General features: G+C 37.4%; 1 protein-coding gene and 1 long non-coding RNA gene across 13 annotated transcripts in view; one reads left to right on the forward strand and one right to left on the reverse strand.

Annotated features, from left to right (window-relative positions):
• Positions 1-21,026, reverse strand: part of znf827 (zinc finger protein 827) — a 789,732-nt gene that overhangs the window by 675,875 nt on the left and 92,831 nt on the right. For 11 of the 12 annotated variants that reach the window (XM_087237333.1, XM_087237339.1, XM_087237338.1 and 8 more), the window contains exons 6-8: positions 12,884-13,123; positions 7,512-7,566; positions 7,325-7,425 (exon numbers count right to left, since the gene is read on the reverse strand). In XM_087237333.1, coding sequence (XP_087093459.1) covers positions 7,325-7,425; positions 7,512-7,566; positions 12,884-13,123 — 396 coding nt within the window. Of the gene's footprint in view, positions 1-5,578; positions 7,426-7,511; positions 7,567-12,883; positions 13,124-21,026 lie in introns of all 12 variants that reach the window. The other variant, XR_015476686.1, reaches the window with a different exon arrangement.
• Positions 1-21,026, forward strand: part of LOC141386123 (uncharacterized) — a 92,560-nt gene that overhangs the window by 44,936 nt on the left and 26,598 nt on the right. The gene's annotated exons all lie outside the window — the stretch shown is intronic.

The raw sequence follows: 21,026 nt of genomic DNA on the forward strand, positions 1-21,026 counted from the left end.
ATTAGTTATAATTTGATATACGGTTTCATATATGGATATATAAATATAAACAATAATAACATATTTGAACATATTTGTAATTCTGATGATTGAAAAAAATTATATGGATATTTATATAATATTTTGAAATTAAAGTTGCATTTGTTACATACAGTTGAAGCCAGAATTATTAGCCCCCTGTTTATTTTTTTCCCAATTTCTATTTAACGGAGAGAAGATTTCTTTAACACATTTCTAAACAGTATAGTTTTAATAACTCATCTCTAATGTTCTGTAGACTATCGAAACAAAATAAAGCTTAAAGAGGCTAATCATTTTGACCTTAAAATGTTCTTTTTTTTTTTTTTAATTAAAACTGCTTATATTCTAGCCGAAATAAAAAATAGGACTTTCTCCAAGAGAAAAAAATATTATCAGACATACTCTGGAAGCTTCCATGCTCTGTTAAACATCATTTGGGAAATATTTAAAAAAGAAAAAAAAAAGAAAAAATCAAAGGGGGGCTAATATTTCTGACTTTAAACTGTATATCAGATTTCTATATAGGAACCAACTATGTTTTTTCTATTGTTTTAAATGAGGTGGTCAAAAGTGTCCTGTTGATACATTTCTTGTATACTTGATATTAGCATTTTACATTTGTCTCTAGTTCTGATTTTGTCAGAATTATGAAAGATCATGTGTTCTGAAGACTGATGAAAAGTCTTCTGTAAATCTTCACAACAGGAATAAATGACCTTTTAAATAATACTCCAATATAGTAAATAAGACTCGTGAGCATCGTTGGGATTGCTCTTCAATGTTTCGACTTTCAGCAGTGACATTTACAATACACTGAACTAAACTGAACTTCAACTCTGAAATCTGTACTAAAGCATTGAAAACTGGACTGACACAGTTTCAATTTACTAGAACTTCTATGTTAAGCTGCTTTGACACAATCTACATTGTAAATGCGCTATAGAAATATAGATGAATTGAACTGAATAAGACTCACTTTCGCGTTTTGTCCCTCATTTATCAGGGAACTAACTATTCATATCAGAAAATGAACCATAGTGGAATGAACCTATTACTCTTGCATATGTTTTTTATGCTGTGGCTGCTCTTTTAGCCACAACCTAGCACTGAGACTGCACAAACTATCTGTAAAATACCTGTGCTGGGCAACACACTTACATCCACTACGGCCAATTTAGTTTATTCAATTTACCAATATACAGCATATCTTTGGACTATGGGGGAAATTGAAGCAAACCACGCAAACAGGTGTGAGCAGGGGCGGACTGGCCATCTGGCAGATCGGACATTTCCCCGCTGGGCCGAAGTACTTTTTGGGCTGGTCTGATCATCTTCTTATGATCTTATCAGCCCATAAAACCTATTGTTTTTTCTGCATAATTATTTGATGATGCTGTGATCTGTGACGCTCTGAAAGAAGCCCAGAGGAAACCAATGCGAACACGAGGAGAACATGCAAACTCCACACATAAACGACAACGGACCCAGCCAGGGCTTGATTCAGCAACCTTGCTGTGAGGCAATTGTGCTAGCCACTGCACCACTGTGCTGCACAGTAAAAATAATAAATAGTAATATTGCTGATCAGCTGATCGGGGGGAGTTTCCCAAAATCATTGTTAGCCAACTAAGATCGTAAGATCCTTACAAGCATAGTTCAACGCTTCTGTGTTTCCTGAACACAGCAAACATTTGCAAACTATGTCACAACATTGTGTGTTTGAAACTGCACCTCTAGACGTGTAGTTAGAAACATAGCGTCCGGCTATTCCCAGAATATGACCTATTCATTTCAAACAACTTGCCATCCACTTGAATACCACACTCTGAATACCATCTTGCTCACATTTGATGTAATTTGCTCTAAAACAAATTTGTAAAACAATTAAGTAAAAAAAAAAAAAAGAAAAAGCAATTGAAAATTTTGCTCCCTTAGTGCACATTGAAAAAAATATCATTTATTAATGAAAGTAGCCGTAGCGAAACTTTGTTAGTTTTGCATTTTGGAAACGCACCCCAGACTAAATAGATCCACCCAGGCTCATTCTGAAGACGTAGCCCAATATACATTTCCGAAGAGCACCAAATACGTCCTTGGAGGTATGATTTTTTGCAATTTTTTGTTTTTGCGGACCCACCAGAGGCCGCTGTGTATGATTTTTGAGATCTCAAACTTCTCTCGCGAATGCCATTTGAGCCTGTTGTTCTCGTGTAAATCTACCAGAGGCTGCTGTCGACTGACTGACCAACCACTGTTTACCCTCACCTAATTTTTTTTACCATGCTTTTAGATTTTACCTTACTGGATTTTTTTTTACCACGTTTTCAGATTTTACCACATTCTCATCCTGTTATTTACTTGTTTTTTTATTTTATTTTTTGGCTTTTTTTCGTCTTACCTGCTTTCTGGAATCATTCTTCGCAAGATTCGAACCCTGTTGTCGCTGTCAACTACTCTCTGCTTCTCAAGTCCGCCAACATACAGTACGCTGCGAGCCACTGGACAAATTAGTAACTTCGGAAAAGCTGTCCATATGGAGGTAAGCGGTAAGCTAGTAAACGTGAAAAGAAACGGTCGTACCGCCCAGTGGTGTTCCTTTTAAAGACGAAATGCAGCCATACATACTTCTGGCTACATACTTTGTGATCTTCAGAAATGTATATAGGGGGACGTTTTCAGAATGAGCCTATGTTGAAATACAAGTAGAAACAGGTTACAGCTATCTGGATGCCACTGACTTTGTTGTCATGTCAGTGAAACATACTTTTCACAGTGTGGACAACAGCAGCTGAAACTTTTATTATTATGTTAATTTCCATGATTTTCTGTGTGCTGATAGTACTGTAAAGCTTGGGGTCAAAGGTTTATGCCTCTTTAAAAAAAGAAAAGAAGCCGCTGATGCTTAATTGAGACACTAGAGCATCTACATCACTGCCTTGAAGTGGTTAATGGTTTAATTAGTGTTATTAGAGAGAGATGAGACAGCCTCTGCAGTGATGCTGAAGATGACTTGGGGCAATAGGCAAAGATCAGTGTTACACACACACGCACAGAGGATGACACAGACCCAATGAACTTCATTAAACTCATGCAATTAAGTGAAAAACAGAAAAATTAAAAAGCAAAAGCTGACAATTATGTTCATGCAACGCAGCCAAGAAGAAACATCGGCTATTTATACACAAAACGATGAACTAGGCCATGCTAACGCACACGAAAAACATACAACACTGATTTAGTTTATCTTTGGCATGAACACAAACTATTTTAGAGCAATTCATTATTTTTCGACCACTGATTGTGCTGTTAAAAATAAAAAGAATTACAGCTCTTTGTCTTAACTAAGGAGTGGGAGTCACTACCCACATCGGGTCGAAAGGTGACAGACACTTAGCAATGAAAATGCCAAAGAAAGATGGAGTAAGAGAAGGAATCTGAAAGAGAAAGAGAGATGAAAAAAGGTAGGCAAGGGTCATGGCCGCTCTTAGGTGATTTGTGTACGTTCGCTTTGTGTCTGCGCCTAAGAACGAACGCATGTCTGAGTGTGTAGTGAATTAACTTTCACGCACCCTGGACACGAAAAACCCAATCATTTTTTCATTAACTGGTGTAGGGAATCGGGCCAGGCGAGCGCAAACTAATTACCCTTTGCCAGAGGGGCCAGTAGAGGGAGGCAGGGAGTGCCAGCTGCCCAGTGCAGTGGTCTCAAAGCTGGGTGCGAGCACGAGGGGCCTCTGTAGCCTCGTATTAGATGAGAGGGCCAGCTTGTATGCATACATCTATGTAGATGTGAGCAGGCTCCAAAATGAATGCCAAATCTGCATAAAAATGACTTGGTGGTGGACAGTAGCCTTGAAAGGAATGTGAAATGTGGCCAACATTAAAATGTACAAACCACCATCTGACCATCAGTGGCGGAGGCAGGGAAATAGACTAATATTTACGAGAATTGACATTAAAATGTATATGTTTTATTTTGCATTGTTTTTGTGATTTTTAAAACTGTTATGACACATTTTACCTTGTGTTTTAAAGAATGATTGGTAACAGTTTACCTGAAGGTGTGTTCATAAGACATGTTGTAAAGCTTTTTAAATCATCACATGACACATTGTGATTGTGAATGAGACTTAATGTATGCATATGAGAACTGTTATTTAGTGTCATTTGCTCAGTTGTGTCAATTTAAATGCAAAGATGACATTGTTTGCTAAAGCCTAACTCACTCTACAGGATTTTAAGCCTGATTTGAGCCCGATTTGGAAGTTAATAAGCTCGACGACAGATCGGGCTGTGATGGGGGAAAAAAAATCTGTGGGTGCTCGGCGCTCGGCAGTCTTTATGTGTGAACTACTGAACAACGCATCAAAGAGGCTCGCTGAAGCATCCCCGACACCTCGCAGTTGGAAATCCAATATCTAGCATGCTGAATATTCCAGAGCCGTCAGCCGACTCGACCCCACGTGTGGTCAGATGTAGTGACGAGCTGCAGCCAATGAGAGAGCATATCAGCATAAACTGAATAGCCGTGTGTTCAGAAGCTTAACAGAAACGTCTGTAATTGGCAGAGTTAGGCAAGCTACTTGAAAAATGCAGTGAACTAAGCTATTAGCTACTCTACTTAAAATGTAGCTTAACTACACTAACAGCTACCCTCTGGGAAATGTAGCAAGCTAAGCTAAAAGTTACTTGGCAAAAGTAGCTTAGCTACATTTAAGCTATTTTTGCAATTTTTTATTTTTAAATCAAAGCAGCTTAAATCCAATCAAGAGATCAATAAAACTGTCAATGAAACATTTGAGGTATAATTCGGTTCAATAATTTACTGTAAATAATATGCTGTAACAAACAGAAACAAATTATAGTATATAACAGCTTAAACAAAAAAAATCCAATAAAAGCAGGTGTTACACATTTAAAATACTACAGTAATTGTATATAAAGGGAAATATTTTGACATAAGCATTGTGCATAATATATATTTATTTACAACTCTTCATTAATAAATTACACTACATAAATGCAGTCATTTATGGTAGTACTTACTATAAATTACTAAAGTAGTCTTTGAGCACAGCATCAGAAAATAAGTTATTGCATCTTAACATCTACTTCTCGATGTATGGTCGTGAAAAATCCTGCTTCAGAAATAAGTCCTCTCTCTCAGTTATCTTTCCAGCATAGAAGTTTCTCTTGACCAGAGGTAGCAGTATTTCACGTCAACCACCGTAAACCAGGAAGAAAAAGAATTCTCGCTATCATATGGATTTACTTTTATCGGCTAGACACTGGCCTCACAGATCTGTGAATGTCGGTGCCGTCACTTATTGATCCGCGATTGGTAAATGTAGCTTTGTGGATGCTACTGCGCGACTTGACTAATAAAATAGCTTTGATACTGAAAAGCTATTTGATTAAGAAAGTAGCGACGCTACCGCCACGCTACTGAGAAATGTAGTTAAGCTGGTAGCGTCACAACTTGTGGCGACGCTACTGTCAAACACTTGTAATAGGCCACCCTGGGCTTTGATGTACTCGCTTCATTCTGCGTTAACACTGTCACGAGAGTAAGCTATAATAACTGGAACTAAAATTCTTTAACTATTAGAATTACCATACTGGTCATTCTGACCGTTTTCATACAATTTATATATGAAAATATATATACAACATATACTGTCACATCGTATTTACATTCTAAACTTCTATTACCACTAATATTAAGCTTTGAATAACTGTCATCATATTTTATGACACCATTACCCTAAAAATACTATCTAATCTAATCAGCCTATAACCATGTAGTTAAGATACTAAAACATCAGCAAAAGCTTGGGCCTTTCATTTTCACTTTCTAACAGGAGCTATTTCACGGCACAGAATATGCTGTTTTGAAAGATACATCTGAAGTAAATTAGTGATTTTGCTATCAGACAGGTATGTTTATATTAACAGGAAGGTGCTAGGCAAAAAAATCCATGCATATTTAAAGTCACAGCGAAAAGTAGCAGACAAGCATGCAGTCATTTTGACCAATAGGGTAATTAAAGGTAGAAATCCTCAGTTTATTGCTGTTTTGTAATAAAAAAAACAATGTTAGAAAGAAATACACAGATATTTGGAAAATGTCAGGGAGTTACAGATATGTTATATATTCAGAGTTATTAAACTACAAAAATTGAAAACTCTCTGACTGCTTCAGAAGTTCTAGTGTCTATTCTCCTATTGTAAAGTCATGTGGTGTGAAACCCCCTATCGCCAATCCATCTTGCAGGGTAAAGCAGCAACAGAACAATACCCCAGATAGTCATGCAGTGTGAAAACATCTGTGATGCCACTACTTTGAATATTGTGCAGTCTAAACTTGGCATAATACTCATTGGCAAAAGAGAGCACTCTGATAGGTTATTCAGCAACAAATCAGAGCGCAAGAACAGAAACTAAAGTGACAAAAGGCCAAGAGGGAACACATAGAAGCCTGCTGTAATTTTGCAGAATTTCTCAAATATTTGCAAATGGTACGGGTTATTTGATTCTCAGACCTATATCGAATCCCTCTTTAGTGAGTTTCCCTTTGTGGAATGAAAAAACCGGCAACTGTTGCCGGTGAGTGTGGATCTTCGAACACAGGTGTCCTTTGGTGTGTTCACGCGGAGCTTTTTGGTCCAGACAGGACCAGATGTGGAAGAAGTGAAACGACAACAAAGTCAGTTTTTGATAGCACTAGTTTTTTGGTGTTGGCTTGGTGCACCCAGGGCTTAATGAACAGCACTAATAGATTAATTCCAGATCAAAAACCAAACGCTCTAAGTCTGAACACATCCGAATATATAAACAAGCAATAGCACAAAAATGCAATAAAAATAAAAATAAACAGATAGGCATAACAGTAGTATTGAGGTAAGAAATGACAAAAATTTGTGTTAATTATGTTAAATATTTAAAAAATATTTAAGTTAATTAACATTATTTTGGCAGCCCTGCAAAACAGACAAGGATTTGTGATTCACATGCATTTTAACCTCAGTGGAAAAATTGTCAGAATTTATTTAGAATATTCTTCACACCAAAACTTATTATTAGGAAAAAATATCTTAAGATGTGCTGTTATAAATATGAAAAGGATAGAAAAACATACTCTTAAAAAAGATAATAAATAATGAAAAATTCAGTTTCACAGACAGTTAGAAATATTTATGAGCGGTTACTCATTCTGCATTAACAGGTGAGTCACTGTGTCACTTTTAGATGCTGAATGTGAGCATGTAAAATGTCCTGGCTGGTGTGGTGGAGAGACTCTTACCTTGCTGGGGAACCCTGCTTGAAGATCCGGCTTCAGCTGGGGAAGAGCTCTTGGAGCGAGTGCTGAAAGGTGATTGTCTAAAGCGGTCATCAAGGAAAGGGCTGGAAAATCATAAGCTACCATTAGATTTATTAAATGTGAGCAGCAAACTTTTGGCAGTGTAATAGGTGCAAAGCATTAGACCTACCTGTGTATACCGAATGATGCATTGTCTTTGTTTTCATTAGCTTTACTTACTTTTTCTGAAAGAGAAAAAAAAAACATAATTTGAGTTAAATATGGACTCGTTTTTACAAAACTGAAAAAAATCATATGTTAGTAGTAATGTTTTTCTCTTAACAGACACAATTCTGTTAATCACGAGTAACAGTGACCATCAATCCATGCCTGATGAGAAAAACTAAATAACTGTTGCTGAATCTACATATGATTTTTGAGTGCTTGTCTTCAACAAATAATACTGTTTTGCTGGTATACCATCCAATATCACTTTATCCAATAGTTTTTCCCCTATACATATTTTAAAACTATTATATTATTTAGTTCTTAACTGTTATTTAGGTGTTAAATAAATAATAAGTTCAGAACTTGAACTTCAGATCAGTTGTTCCAGTAAAAACAAGATTAATTTATTTGAAACCGTATTCAACTACTAAGAGAATATAGGGTGCATTTCCTATCGTTTCATTTTTCATGTTTTAAGCATAAACTAAGAAACCATTTGTGGGGTTTATGCTTTAAAATACAATATAAATAAGATGTTAAGAAATTCAGCACATATTCTATAAGGATAATAGATAATTAATATATAGACAATACAATAATAGATCATTTTTGCGTAAATTGGAACATATTGATTAATATAACAACAGCAATACATGTGTCATGATCACCAGCAATCCAGCCTGTGTAGATAGCTAATGGACAACAAATCTGCTAATATATAGACTACATGTTTCAGTCATGCAACACACACACCTGCTCCAAGTCTCTATTAATAGGGTATATGTCGAAGTATGCTAAAGGACTTTTAATTTGTCAGTAACCTGGGTGAAGCGCTTCTGGTGAACTGTATGCCAAAATAGACGGGCTTAAGGTTTGTTTTCTTTAAAAATCAGCATTCTACATTCTACTGGCTGAGTGTAATCCGGTATAAAGTACAAGAAGCACTGAATTAAATTACATTTTTCTTGCCATGTCTTTAAAATATGAACATTTATTTTACCCTAGTATATTCAATGGAGATTCAGCGCTAGCCTGCCGATTCTGACGATTGAGTGCGAGTAAATGGATTTTGTCTCGTTTTACGCTTGAGCAACTAAATGAATGCCAAAGTCTATTTAACTGGTTGTATTTTTATTACATTACAACATCAATGCTATAAAAGGAACCGTATAAAATGGAAAAAAGTCACATTAACCATTCACCGTAAGTTTATGGGAAGAAACACTAGCTCCATATATATCCTATTATGCTGCTTTCACACCAGATGCGGAAAATCTTTGCTTTTTTTTTTGTTTATTCACATTGACTGCTGCCTGCCTTTTGACCATTTGCCTGTGTATTTGACTACGACTCTGGATTTCCTGAGGTTATCTGTTTGCCCCTGTGTTGACCATTGCTTGCCTGACCATTCTGCTAAATCAGGGGTAGGGAATCTGTGGCTCTGGAGCCACATGTGGCTCTTTGACCAAAAATATGCGGCTCTATGGCCAGCTGTCTCCCTTCAATAAAAAAAAAAAAAATCTATTATAATAATTATAATTTCCTGTTGAAAATACAATTAAAATGACTTTTTTATTGTATATTTTACTGCAAAATGAATAAGAATAAAAATAAAAGGGCATTTCAATGCCCATGTGCAGCGCTGTGGATAAACTTAAATCTGACACCAAAAAAGATTATGCAACTTCCATTTCTATGATCACCTTGGTGTTGATGGCGAATAGAAAAAAAAAATTCTATAAATTATCCTTTTTTAAAACATGGACTTGCTTGACATGTGATGCTTGTATATCCCCAATGGCTCTTTAAAAAATGCATTTGCCAAAGAAATTCAGAAATGGCTCTTTGCTGAAAAAAGGTTCCTAACCTCTGTGCTAAATAAACCTGCGTTTGTATCCGCACCCCTTTTTCAGTGTCCCACTTCACATTACAACATGCATATTTAAGATCTGTTTTCAGATTTTCTTTTTAACCAAAATGCATTTTAAAATACTGAAAAACAAAGGGCAAAGAGAACATTGAGTTTATTTACATTTTTTGTCCATACAGCGTGCAGTATAAAATTCTGTAAAAATTACAATCTTCCAGCAGTTGATATAAGTTTGCATCTTATATCTCGTTTGTCACGGTGGCATTCATGAAATGTTCCTGAATTAAAATTGAAAGTGCTGAACTGCAGTTAAAGTCAACAAATTAAAAACTAAACACCCGAAACTATATGAAACTCCGAAGGAAATGTGGATAGCTTGGTGACGCAATGATGTTAATCAAATTATATGCTATAACATGTAAAACGGGATCATGAACAGATCATTTAAAGAGCCCATATTATGGGTTTTTGAAAATTCCCCTCCATGTAGTGTGTAACACAGCTCTAAGTGAAGTGAAGTATCCAGCTAAGGCTTAAATCTGTAAGAATACAGTGTTTGAAACGGTTGATTCATCTATAAAAGAGTCGACTCATAGTGCTTCAAACGAGTCGCCTTGATACCGACTCATTAGGTGTTTCGCCATGACGTACGAACGAAACCAAGTTATTCACGTGCACGCGCAAACCCGGGAGATTTCAAACCTGAGGCCCCGCCCTCTGACGCAGAAACCCAGACACACACACACACCCACAAACACACGCACACCCACAAACACACGCACACAAACATGCCGGTCGATTACTCTACATCCTACATCCTACAAAGAATACTTCATCTGAGTTTGTTAAAGGAAGGATCAGTAAAGAGTAACTGATGGACGTCAGGATGGGTTTCTTCCATTTCTCAAGTGTAAGTACGTGCGGTTAAAGTTGTTGCCTCGTTGACTCTGGCTTGCAAATGTATTTAGTTGTGATTTGTTACTTGTAACCGCGTGTACTGTATCAGGTTAACTGGATATATTCTCTTATCGCGTGCAAAGTCACGTTAAAAACGCGACGCGTGCTGTTTGTTTATGGAGCTCCGTGCTAGAGTTCTGCTCCCGCGATTTATTCGGAAATTTATTCCCGCGCCGCAGAAATCTGGCGCGGGGACAGCCGCGGGAATAAATTTCCGAATAAATCGCAGGAGCGGTCGGTAACGGGTTTAATTTGGGACGGGAGCGGGCTGTCTAGCAATATCACGGATATTGCTATGCGAATTAGAAAGAGAGAGTCTGCGTGGTGCTTGTGTGTGTGTTAGTGCGCGCGTATGAGAGAGAGCGAGAGAGAGAGAGAGAGAGAGAGAGAGAGAGAGAGCGAACGAACGAACGAGTTTTGTGTGCTTTGTGCTGTGTGTGTGTGTTTACTGGGTGATTTTTGGTTGTGTTCTCCGCTCTAGCGGGACCGGGCGCGGCGGGCAGAAAACGGAGCGGGTTCTCAGGCTAAAACCTGGCGGGTGCGGGCGGAAGCGGGAGCGTTGTCATCCGGAGGTGTGTGTGTGTTTTTGTGTGTGTGTGGTATGGCGAGTACACGACTGTCTCCTTCGTTCGGTTATCCGTGGCACTATCCACTCGCCATAGTGTGGCAGCTAAAATCCACGCCTACATTATCGAGCGTGTATGAACTGTGATTACTTTTTAAATTGCTGATTAGCTATTGGCCATTTCCCTCTCTCACTGAAGGCAGTCGACCAATCGCGACAGACTGTCATCGGTCCAATCAGCGCAGATTAGCTCCGCGCTAAGGAGGGGTTTGGGAACAAATGAATCACTGGACGATTCATACAGGAGTCGCTGGGATAATTAGGTAAAAATAAATGCAGATTATAAGACCATGAAAGTGTTTTTTGACCTTGCATGCATATTAGACTGTTGTTGGAGACCCTTACAACCAGGATATGACCCTATTTCATGTATAATATGGGCTCTTTAAAAAGCAACTCATGTAAACACCTTAATCGTATTATTGTGTTATTCAAATTAAGGCTTTTCTTTCTCACACTTGTCTATATTTAGCCTAAATTTGGGTTAAAAATCCTGTTTTTATGAGTGTAACAGAACAAAACAATAGTAAAATTGACAATCCATTCCCGAGAGTCAGGTTCAGCCCATTTATACTCCAATAATTGAAAAAACTAAATGTATTCTTTAGTCATAAAATGAACTGCTAATGAATTGCTAAACCAGATAAACCAGTCCAAGGAAATATTGAAGGGTTTATGCTTAAAATATGTAATAAAAATACAATTCAATCAATATCAGAATCCAGTAAAAACAGGTTATATTCTTCGAGAATGGAAAACAGGACAAAAATACTGAATAAGAAATAAATTTGCCATGCATGCATATTTCAGCAGGGATTGCAGGGCTTCTATTTTTTAAATCATGTTTTGCCAAGTTGCATTTAAAAATATTAGGAAACGGAGGTCAAAGAGAAAAGTGTATCAAGTCTTTCTGTCTATCTGCCTGTCTTTCTCTCTTCTGGTGGTCTGGTAATAACCTTGCTCCCTGGGTGGCACTTCCTAAGCCCCCTCTCCCTGACACCCTTTCGGTCACACGGCTCACAGAGGATGGAAGGGCTCTCTGCGTTGCCATGACGATGCTGCACAGGAGCAAGAGGGAGAGAGAGAGACAAGGGAAGTGTGTGCAACCGAGTGTGCTTGAGCCAGAATGTTTGAGAACAATCTGAGGGAGTCGAGGGTTGAGGGGTTATACATATACACTGTGCAGCTACACATCACTTCCATTGGGTGGGGGAAGGTGAAAAGGTGTGAATGGGTTGTGTGTGGTTTTGGTATGTGTGTGTATGTATGTATGTAGTATACATGTAAACACACACACACACACACACACACACACACACACACACACACACACATATATATATATATATATATATATATATATATATATATATATATATATATATATATAAATAGTTTATATATATATATATATATATATATATATATATATATAAATAGTTTATATATATATATATATATATATATATATATATATATATATATATATATATAAATAGTTTATATATATATATATATATATATATATATATATATATATATATATATATATATATATATATATATATATATATACATACACACACATACAACAAATTGTGTGGGGGTGCAGGTTTTTTTATGATCAGCTTCCGAGGTGCTAGATGGCATTTAAAGAGAGCCGTGGCTGGCAGCGAGGAGTGCTGGGGGCAGGTTTGTCTCTGCTAATCCTCAGAACGCTCTTGGAAGAAAAGCTCAATCCTGCCATCATTTAACGCCACAAATATCCCTCCACTCTCTAGTGTGTCAGTGCAGCGCTCTGAAAACATGACAACCTAAAGACTCTCTTCACAGAGAGATATTTTTCTTTCAAACAAATAATCTGCTGTTTCTTATTGCTTACCAGAGAGTTTGAAAAGCAGCTCGGAGGCCATTTTGACCGATATGTCCTGCGAGAAGAGGTCATTCTGGGGGCGGGGCAAATGATCTGGGAGGTTGACCATTGGTTCCTTCTTTTCACATGGTCCTGAAGTGCTAAAGCCCAGTAGATGGGAGGAGGGTGAGGCCAGATCAAGGGGTGGGTCTACTTCCATAGGCTCCGCCTTCACAATAACATTCTGGACGCAAGCGTCTTTGTTGTTCTCTGAAAAAACAAATTAAAATATATGTTAATTCATTTACAAGTAGCCATCATAGCGCTTATTCTAATTGGGTATATGCACAAAAACTTTTAAATTCAGTCCGCCAGCCCCAGGGCTTCCGGTTAATTGTCATCCCATACAAAATTGATACATTTAAGATCTGATTTCTTTAAAAAAAAAACAGCGATCTTCACTCCCTGGCTGGCATACGATATAAAGTGAGTCTCAGACCAAACAAGAAGCACTGCATTAAATTATATTTTTCCACACCATGTCTTTAAAATATGAAAATTAACGTTACATCAGTATTTTCAATTGAATTTCTGCACTAGCCTGCCTCTAATGACGGCTCCGGGGTTTAAACGGTCGTTCGTCTCTTATTACGCTTTAACAACCAAACAAATGCTGAACTCTTTTTTCAACTGAATGTATTTTAATTACTTTACAACATCGATGCTGTAAAAGGAACCTTATAAAATTGAAAATAGTCACATAAAGCTCTAACCGGAAGTTCATCATTGGCTGAAAAACACTAGCTGTGCATGCAACACATTAGCATTGCATACTGAAGATAGACGTTTTATAACTCATGAACTTAGGTATCCTAATGAGAGATTTTTAGATACATTCTTGTACACTAATGTTCAAAGGTTTTATAAAATTGTTTTATATAAAAATTAAGCATTTTAATCCCCAAAGCCACATTTGTTTGGTAAAACCAAAATATTTAAAAAACAATAAAACGGCTAAACAGTTTTTAAAGGCAATCGCAAAATGCTGAATAACAACAACCAAAAATGTTTAGGTAACACTTTACAATAAGGTTCATTAGTTAATGCATTTACTAACATGAACTAATCATGAACAACACATGTACAGCATTTATTAATCATAATTAAACATTTACTAATGCATTATTTACATCCATGCCCATGCTTGTTAACATTAGTTAATGCACCATGAGTTAACATGAACTAACAATGAACTACTGTATTTTCATTAACTAACGTTAACATGTTAGTAAATGAATTAATTATCATTACCTAATGAACCTTATTGTAACGTTTGACCAATGTTTATTCTCATATAGTGAAGCAAAAATTTAAAACAACTTTATTTTTATTTTTACTGCTTTTCATCTGATAGACAATGTGCAAACACTTCCACATACACATGAAAAAGAGCCTAAGCCAATGCTAGGTACAATATGTATTATCTAAAACTATTCATAATTTGGCTATCGAACACCCTTAAATTCGCACATTGATGTCCTGGTAATCACTACAATTTTCTAAATGATAAGCAAGAAGCAAGTTTTAGTGACCTATAAGTCTCCTACCCAAGAAAGCACTAGAGATCAACTCCATGTCATGTGCAACATATTTAAATTTGAGTCTGGTGTTCTACTTTGTGACTCATTTGAGTTTTTAACTGCCACAGAAACAAGGGCATCATTGAGATAAGGCTTTTACTAAAGGCGGTTAAAGTTGAAGCAGATGTCTATAATTTGGCTTAAAAACAGGTTTGAAATCTGATCAAAATGACTCAGAATGTGTGTGTTTTTTTCTTTCTCACAGCTGTAGGTTAAGCCAAAGCTAAAAAGAGTTCATAAAACCTCAAAACCCTGCATCAAATACAATCAATTTCCAGTATCTTTAAAAAAAAATGAAGAAAATGAGCAGTGCCGATCAACCAAATGTCAAACTTTGGCTATGACATTTAAACTTGCAGTCAAAAAGTGCAACGGAAAAAGAAGCACAGGACAATGAAGGCAGAACGTTCTACGGTTTAGCCTAAAAAACACACAAGTGACATGACAGGACAAACAAGACAGTCAGTCAATGAGCTCATAGGAACTTTACAGTTCTTTTAATGAAAACCAGCTCCTGCAAACCCACTGATACAGAAAAACAAGCTCCGTTTCCTACATTTAATTTGGGTGGGGAAAAAATGGAGGGTATGAAAAGGTTTATCCCGTTCCTCTTATCAGATCAGACGTCTGTCAGTATGTAGAGCTGAGCGGTAGATGGCATATGCTTCTCAGGTTAAACCAGGCTCGATCAGACAGCTGGGAAAGGGGGGCAAAGGGGGCATAATCATGAATTTTGTCTGGCCTGAGACGAGGGAACGGGAGATTGTGGGTAGGCCGAGTGACCTCCACCCCTCCCAGTAACAGCGAGCGCTATTGGGCAGGGTCTGCCAGAGTGCTGTTGTCTGGCTCTGACCTAGATTGTGTGCGAGTACAGTGTATGTTTACAGTGTCTGAGCATGTGTAAGCGTGTGTGTATGGGGGGGGGTTGGGGTCAGTGGTGTGCCCAGGTGTCAGGAGCTGGAGGAGGCAATGGCACACGGGGACACTGACAACCACTAGCCTGTTAATCCCTAATAAAGTGCCTGGAGCCAGATTGAGGACTGGGGTCATTTAGGGGACACGCAGTCTCACAACACACACACAGTGATGCACTCTCGCCTTGGGTTCACTGACGTCAGAAACTGCTTTCAAATGCATTTGAACATAGAAAGAGCGGGTCACTATGAGGAAGAGAGCACAGCCCTAATCGGCAGTGTTTTGAAAGCATCTAAAATAGCCGGTGTGTTGGATATGCATAATTATCATGAGTAAATAAATGGGCAAATACAGAGAGGAAAATACAAACAAACACGCTGAAAGTGCACTGATGTAGGGAGGTTAAACCGAGGCTGACCAGTGGCAACTATCTGTTTAGCCATCTGCTCTATCAAAGATTCCTGACGGTTAAATCTCTCCCGTGAGCTCTGGGAGTCTTACACTAGCAAAAACAAACAGAGAGCACAGACACGCCAAAGCTGTGGCTCGGCGGAAAGCACTTGGGCTACTGGGACTATAGATATGTAAATCTAATGCCACATTCACATACATTGACACGTCCGAGATGCTACCATGCTGAAATTGAAGATTTAAATTCTTGGAGAAATGGGAAACCTTTGAAAAGAAGCAACACGAAGCCATAGATCTCTGAGAAGCAACGCGACAGCTGTCAAAATGCAGAATGAATCTCTATGATTTCAGGATCGCACATTTAAATAGTCTGCAATCGTTTAAGCATGCAGTAGTCAACATTTAAAGTAAATTAAAAATGTTTTTCACAATTGTCCTACGATAAAAAAAACTGTTTCAGGACAACTTTGATGAAAGTTTTGTGAGAATCTCCTTTAAACTCATAGGTTCCATGAAATTAAAATAAAGTTTTTTATATGTTAATATCAGTATTGTTCATTTTTAGGATATCTATGAGCTAGTGCACACCAAAAACAGTGAGTCAAGTAGTGTTTAGAAGAAATAAAATTAATATAAATCTGACTGGCCACTTTATCCAACTGCTTATTAACGCAAATTTTCAATCAGCCAATCACATGGCAGCAACTCAATTCATTTAGGCATGTAGACATGGTCAAGTTCTGTGAGCGCAAATGTTTTTTTGATTTTAGAGGTCAGAGGAGAATGACCAGACTGGTTCGAGCTGATAAAAAGGCAACAGTAACTCAAATAACTACTCGTTACAACCGAGGTATGCAGAAGAGCATCTTTAATCAAGTCCAACCTTGAGGGAGCAACAGAAAACAACCACTCCTGTCAGCTAAGGCCATGTCTACACTAATCCGGATAAATTTGAAAACTTTTTTTTTCCTCTAAAAACGCTTCACGTCCACACTGTCGTTTCTATTTGTTTTCCAAAACTTTGTCATCCACACTGAAACGACTACCAATGCTTTCAACCTGTACTGCGCATGCGTGAAACGTCATTTCCGGCTGACGTTTATTTTCTTTCCGGCTCTTTGAAACGTTGCGGCAAAATGTCAAGGAAAAGCACAGAGTTTTTTAAATGGACTGACAATGAAGTAGAGTTGCTGCTTCGAGTAACACATGAATACAAAGTTGCAAAAGAGAGTGGAAATGTAGACTGGGAGACGTGCCAAAACAAATACGCCGATATACTGGACCGCTTTAAAGAACAGTATCCTTACCCTCACAGTAAGGATGACATCACTAAAATCATAATCACAACGAAAATAAAGTAAACGAATTAGTAACATGACTGAGTGTCACATGACAAAAAACGCGTCATCGTTTTCGAAAGACTCCGTTTTCACAGTCTACACTACGACACGAAAAAGGCGTTTTCAAATTTATCCACTTTGGAGAGCGTTTTCAAAAAGATACGTTTTTGTTTCCTAAAAACGCGTTTCAGTGTGGATGGAAGGGCAAAACGGAGACAAAAATATGCGTTTTCAAATGAAAACGCATTAGTGTGGACATGGCCTAAGAACAGGAAACTGAGGCTGCACTTCACAAATGCTCACCAAAATTGGACAATAGAAGATTGAAAAAAGGTTGCCTGGTCTGATGAGTCTCTGCTGCGTATTCAGATGGTAGGGTCAGAATTAACAACATATAGAAACAACATAAAAGCATGGATCCATCCTGCCTTGAATCAACGGTTCAGGCTGGTGGTGGTGTATATTTTCTTGGCACACCTTGGGCCCATTCGTTCCAATTGACCATCGTGTCAACACCACAGCCTACCTGAGTATTGTTGCTGACCATGTCTATCCCTTTATGACCACAGTGTACCCATCTTCTGATGGCTACTTCCAGCAGGAGGATGTACCATGTCATAAAGCATGAATCATCTCAGACTGGTTTTTTGAACATGACAATGAGTTCACTGTACTCAAATAGCCGCCACAGTCACCAGGTCTCAATCCAACAGAGCACCTTTGGGATGTGGTGGAACGGGAGATTCGCATCATGGATGTGCAGCCAACCAAATCTGCAGAAACTGTGTGATGCTACCATGTCAAAAGAGACCAAAATCTCTGAGGAATATCTTCAGTACCTTGTTGAAACTATCCCACAAAAGATTAAGGTAGTTCTGTATGCAAAAGAGTGTCCAACCCGATACTAGTAAGGTGTACTTAAAGTGGTTGATGAATGTATAAACATGTAAAGCTTGCAGTTTGTCACTTAAATGTGATCAACAGTTTTATTCATGTCACCTCATACTTCAGTTTCTCATCAAATCGTGATTAATCAAATGCTCTCTAATTTTATGATATGCCCCGCCCCCCTTTAAGATAATTCACATTTGATGCACTTAAACAAAACAATACACTATTGGCTGGTTTTCAAAAAAAGGGGAGGAGCTACACTATCTTCTTCCCCCTCTATTCATGTTTCGGTTGAGATTACGTCAAGCATCGAATAAAAATGCACATTTCAAAGCAGTTCACAAAGCTTTAACCCAGACCTTGGTCAATTTGTATTTAAAATGTCTGAAGCCTATTAAATTCTTAAATTCTCACGTTTTTTGTTATATTATTTACTGTACACTTTTGAATTAATCAGCGTGATTGTTATTGGCTACAGTTGTTAAATGTAGCACATCTATACTTAGATTGTCCATCCTCCTTTGCATCTTTGCATATATATATTATTTCACGAGTTCACACTTACAGATGTTTAAGAATAAAGCATATTTGGTGTGCTGTCCAGGGTGAGAGCTTAGAACTCGGGGAAGACACCCCAACTCATGTTAATCCCCTTATCGGGGAATAGATAGAAGTTGGGGTTCGAGCAAAGTGTCTAGCCCGGCTCCAGAACGTTCCCCTCCAGGTAGATAATGTTTAAGAGGTGAGGTGTCGGGGTGGTGGAGGGATGCTAAATTCATGCTAAAGATAGGTAGGACAGCTTTTGGTATTTACAGGGGTTTGGTCTAATACTGATTGGATAATAGAATGATTGTCAATGACGTATAGAATTGCTAAAACATCAGTGCGTGCTCCTCCCAAAATGTGTTAAAAAAAACATCACTGAGAGAAGCTTTCATGTAGGAAATATGTCTTTTGAAGCCATTGCCCTTTTTCTTACAAGTGAGCATGCTGAGAGTTAATGACACAATAAGTTAACATGCATTAAACGCTTATATATTCAGCCTTTAACATGTGTTCATTGCCTCATTACAAACATACGTACAAATTTTGAAAAATACACGTTAAATTAAGAAAAGATACAGGTAAACAAATCTTATTTATTAGCAGATCTAGCCTCTTTAGAAAGTGCTGAATAAAAGTATAATCTATATTTCCCAAATTTAGCATTCTGATGACGAGCACTGATTAGATGCTCTATGCCTGTTTGAGTTTCCTGAGAGCTCTATAATGCTGGTCTATAATGCTGTCTTCAAAATAAGAGTCCAGCATACACTTTAAATATTATACAAGCTAAGATAAAAAAAGATTAAGTAAGGGGGAAAGAATTATCATTGTTGTAATTTCATTAGTAAACATTGTAACCAATCAAACACACTGCCTGAGGCATGCATGTTAATCATTCTGTGTGGATCGTCAGAGTCTGTATTTTCATTCAATTGGCCTGTTTTTCACCAAGATCTTTCACTCTAGAAGGAAACGATGGTGTTTGAGGCGCACAGAATGTCATTTCCATGCACTGAACTCTTCATTATTCAGCTATGACAAGGTATATTCAGATATTCAATACATGGCACCTCTAAGAAAGTTTTTTTTTAACAACATGCATGTAAAAGCTCTGAGTGATTTAAAAGGTATATTTAAAATAGATTTAAAATATGCAAGGTAGATTTAAAATATGCATTGATTTTGAAACATTCCATGTTTAAATACCGACTAAGACTAGTTCAGCACAAAGGTTAACAAAAATACAAATATAAACTTGTGTGCAAGGACAATCGTATATTCAAAATAATTTTTTTACGTCTGTCAATCACTATATTTTGGCGAAATTAATGAATGAACATCTATACAATGTGCTAAAAATAGTTACAGACCGTGTATATCATGTCAAACCACACTACATGCCAACTTGACAAAAGGATTTCATATCAACTCCCTATAATTATCTTATGTGCCAGCATTCACCCACCAGTAATTCTATGTCAAACGTCTCAGAGGCGACATATAAAAAGCAGATGAAGGTTGGTGACAAAGGCATGCGTAGCAAACTTCATCACCCTCATTTAGACAATGAAGGCATGAATCAACCATCGTTCCCACCGCATCCGTTTGGCATACTAAACAATCTGACAGCCTCAGTGCATTAGTCATTCAACACATGCAAACCCTAGTTGTCACATGCACTTTGATGCACCGTACAGTAGCCTGAGAATATGAAATTGAAGGTGAGACATAGAGACAAAGAGGAAGAAAGGGAATCAATGCACACAGAAGAAATGCAAATAGGGAAAAGGAGGGGGAAGCAGAGACAGTAAATAAAGATAAAAAAAGAAAATTAAATACAATATCTGTTTATCTACTACCAACGTTTTATAATGATGTCAAATGTGATTATAATACATTTATTATTAATATTTGTAAATATTTCTTAGTAAATTAACTTCATTTGAACTTATAGCTACTGGTCTCAATGATAAACAGAAAGCACATAATATACACACACATACACATATACAACCCCAAATCAGAAAAAAAGTTGGGACAGTATGGGAGAAGCAAATTAATAAAAAGAAAGTGATGATTTCTAAACTTATTTTGACTTTCTTTACAGGCAATAGAGCCTGAACATTATTTAATGTGTTCCTCACATTTCAAAAAAGTTGGGACAGGAGCAGTTTATGGCAAGTAATGATAAGATAAATCAGTTAAATAATTATGTGATTTAAAACAGGTGATTGTAATTATGATTTGGTACAAAAGCAGCACCCAAAGCAGGTCTGGTACTTCAGAGCAAACATGTGCAATAATAGCCAGTTTGACAACAAATATGTGAGAAAATTAATTAAATGAAATCTCAAATTATTATTACGTGACAGCATGGCTGCAATCCTGACCTGTCCCAATTGGTAGATCCCTATCAAACAGTGTTATATT

Source organism: Danio rerio, chromosome 1 (assembly GCF_052040795.2).
Source record: "Danio rerio strain M-AB ecotype USA chromosome 1, GRCz13ab, whole genome shotgun sequence".
Classification (NCBI taxonomy): Eukaryota; Metazoa; Chordata; class Actinopteri; order Cypriniformes; family Danionidae; genus Danio; species Danio rerio.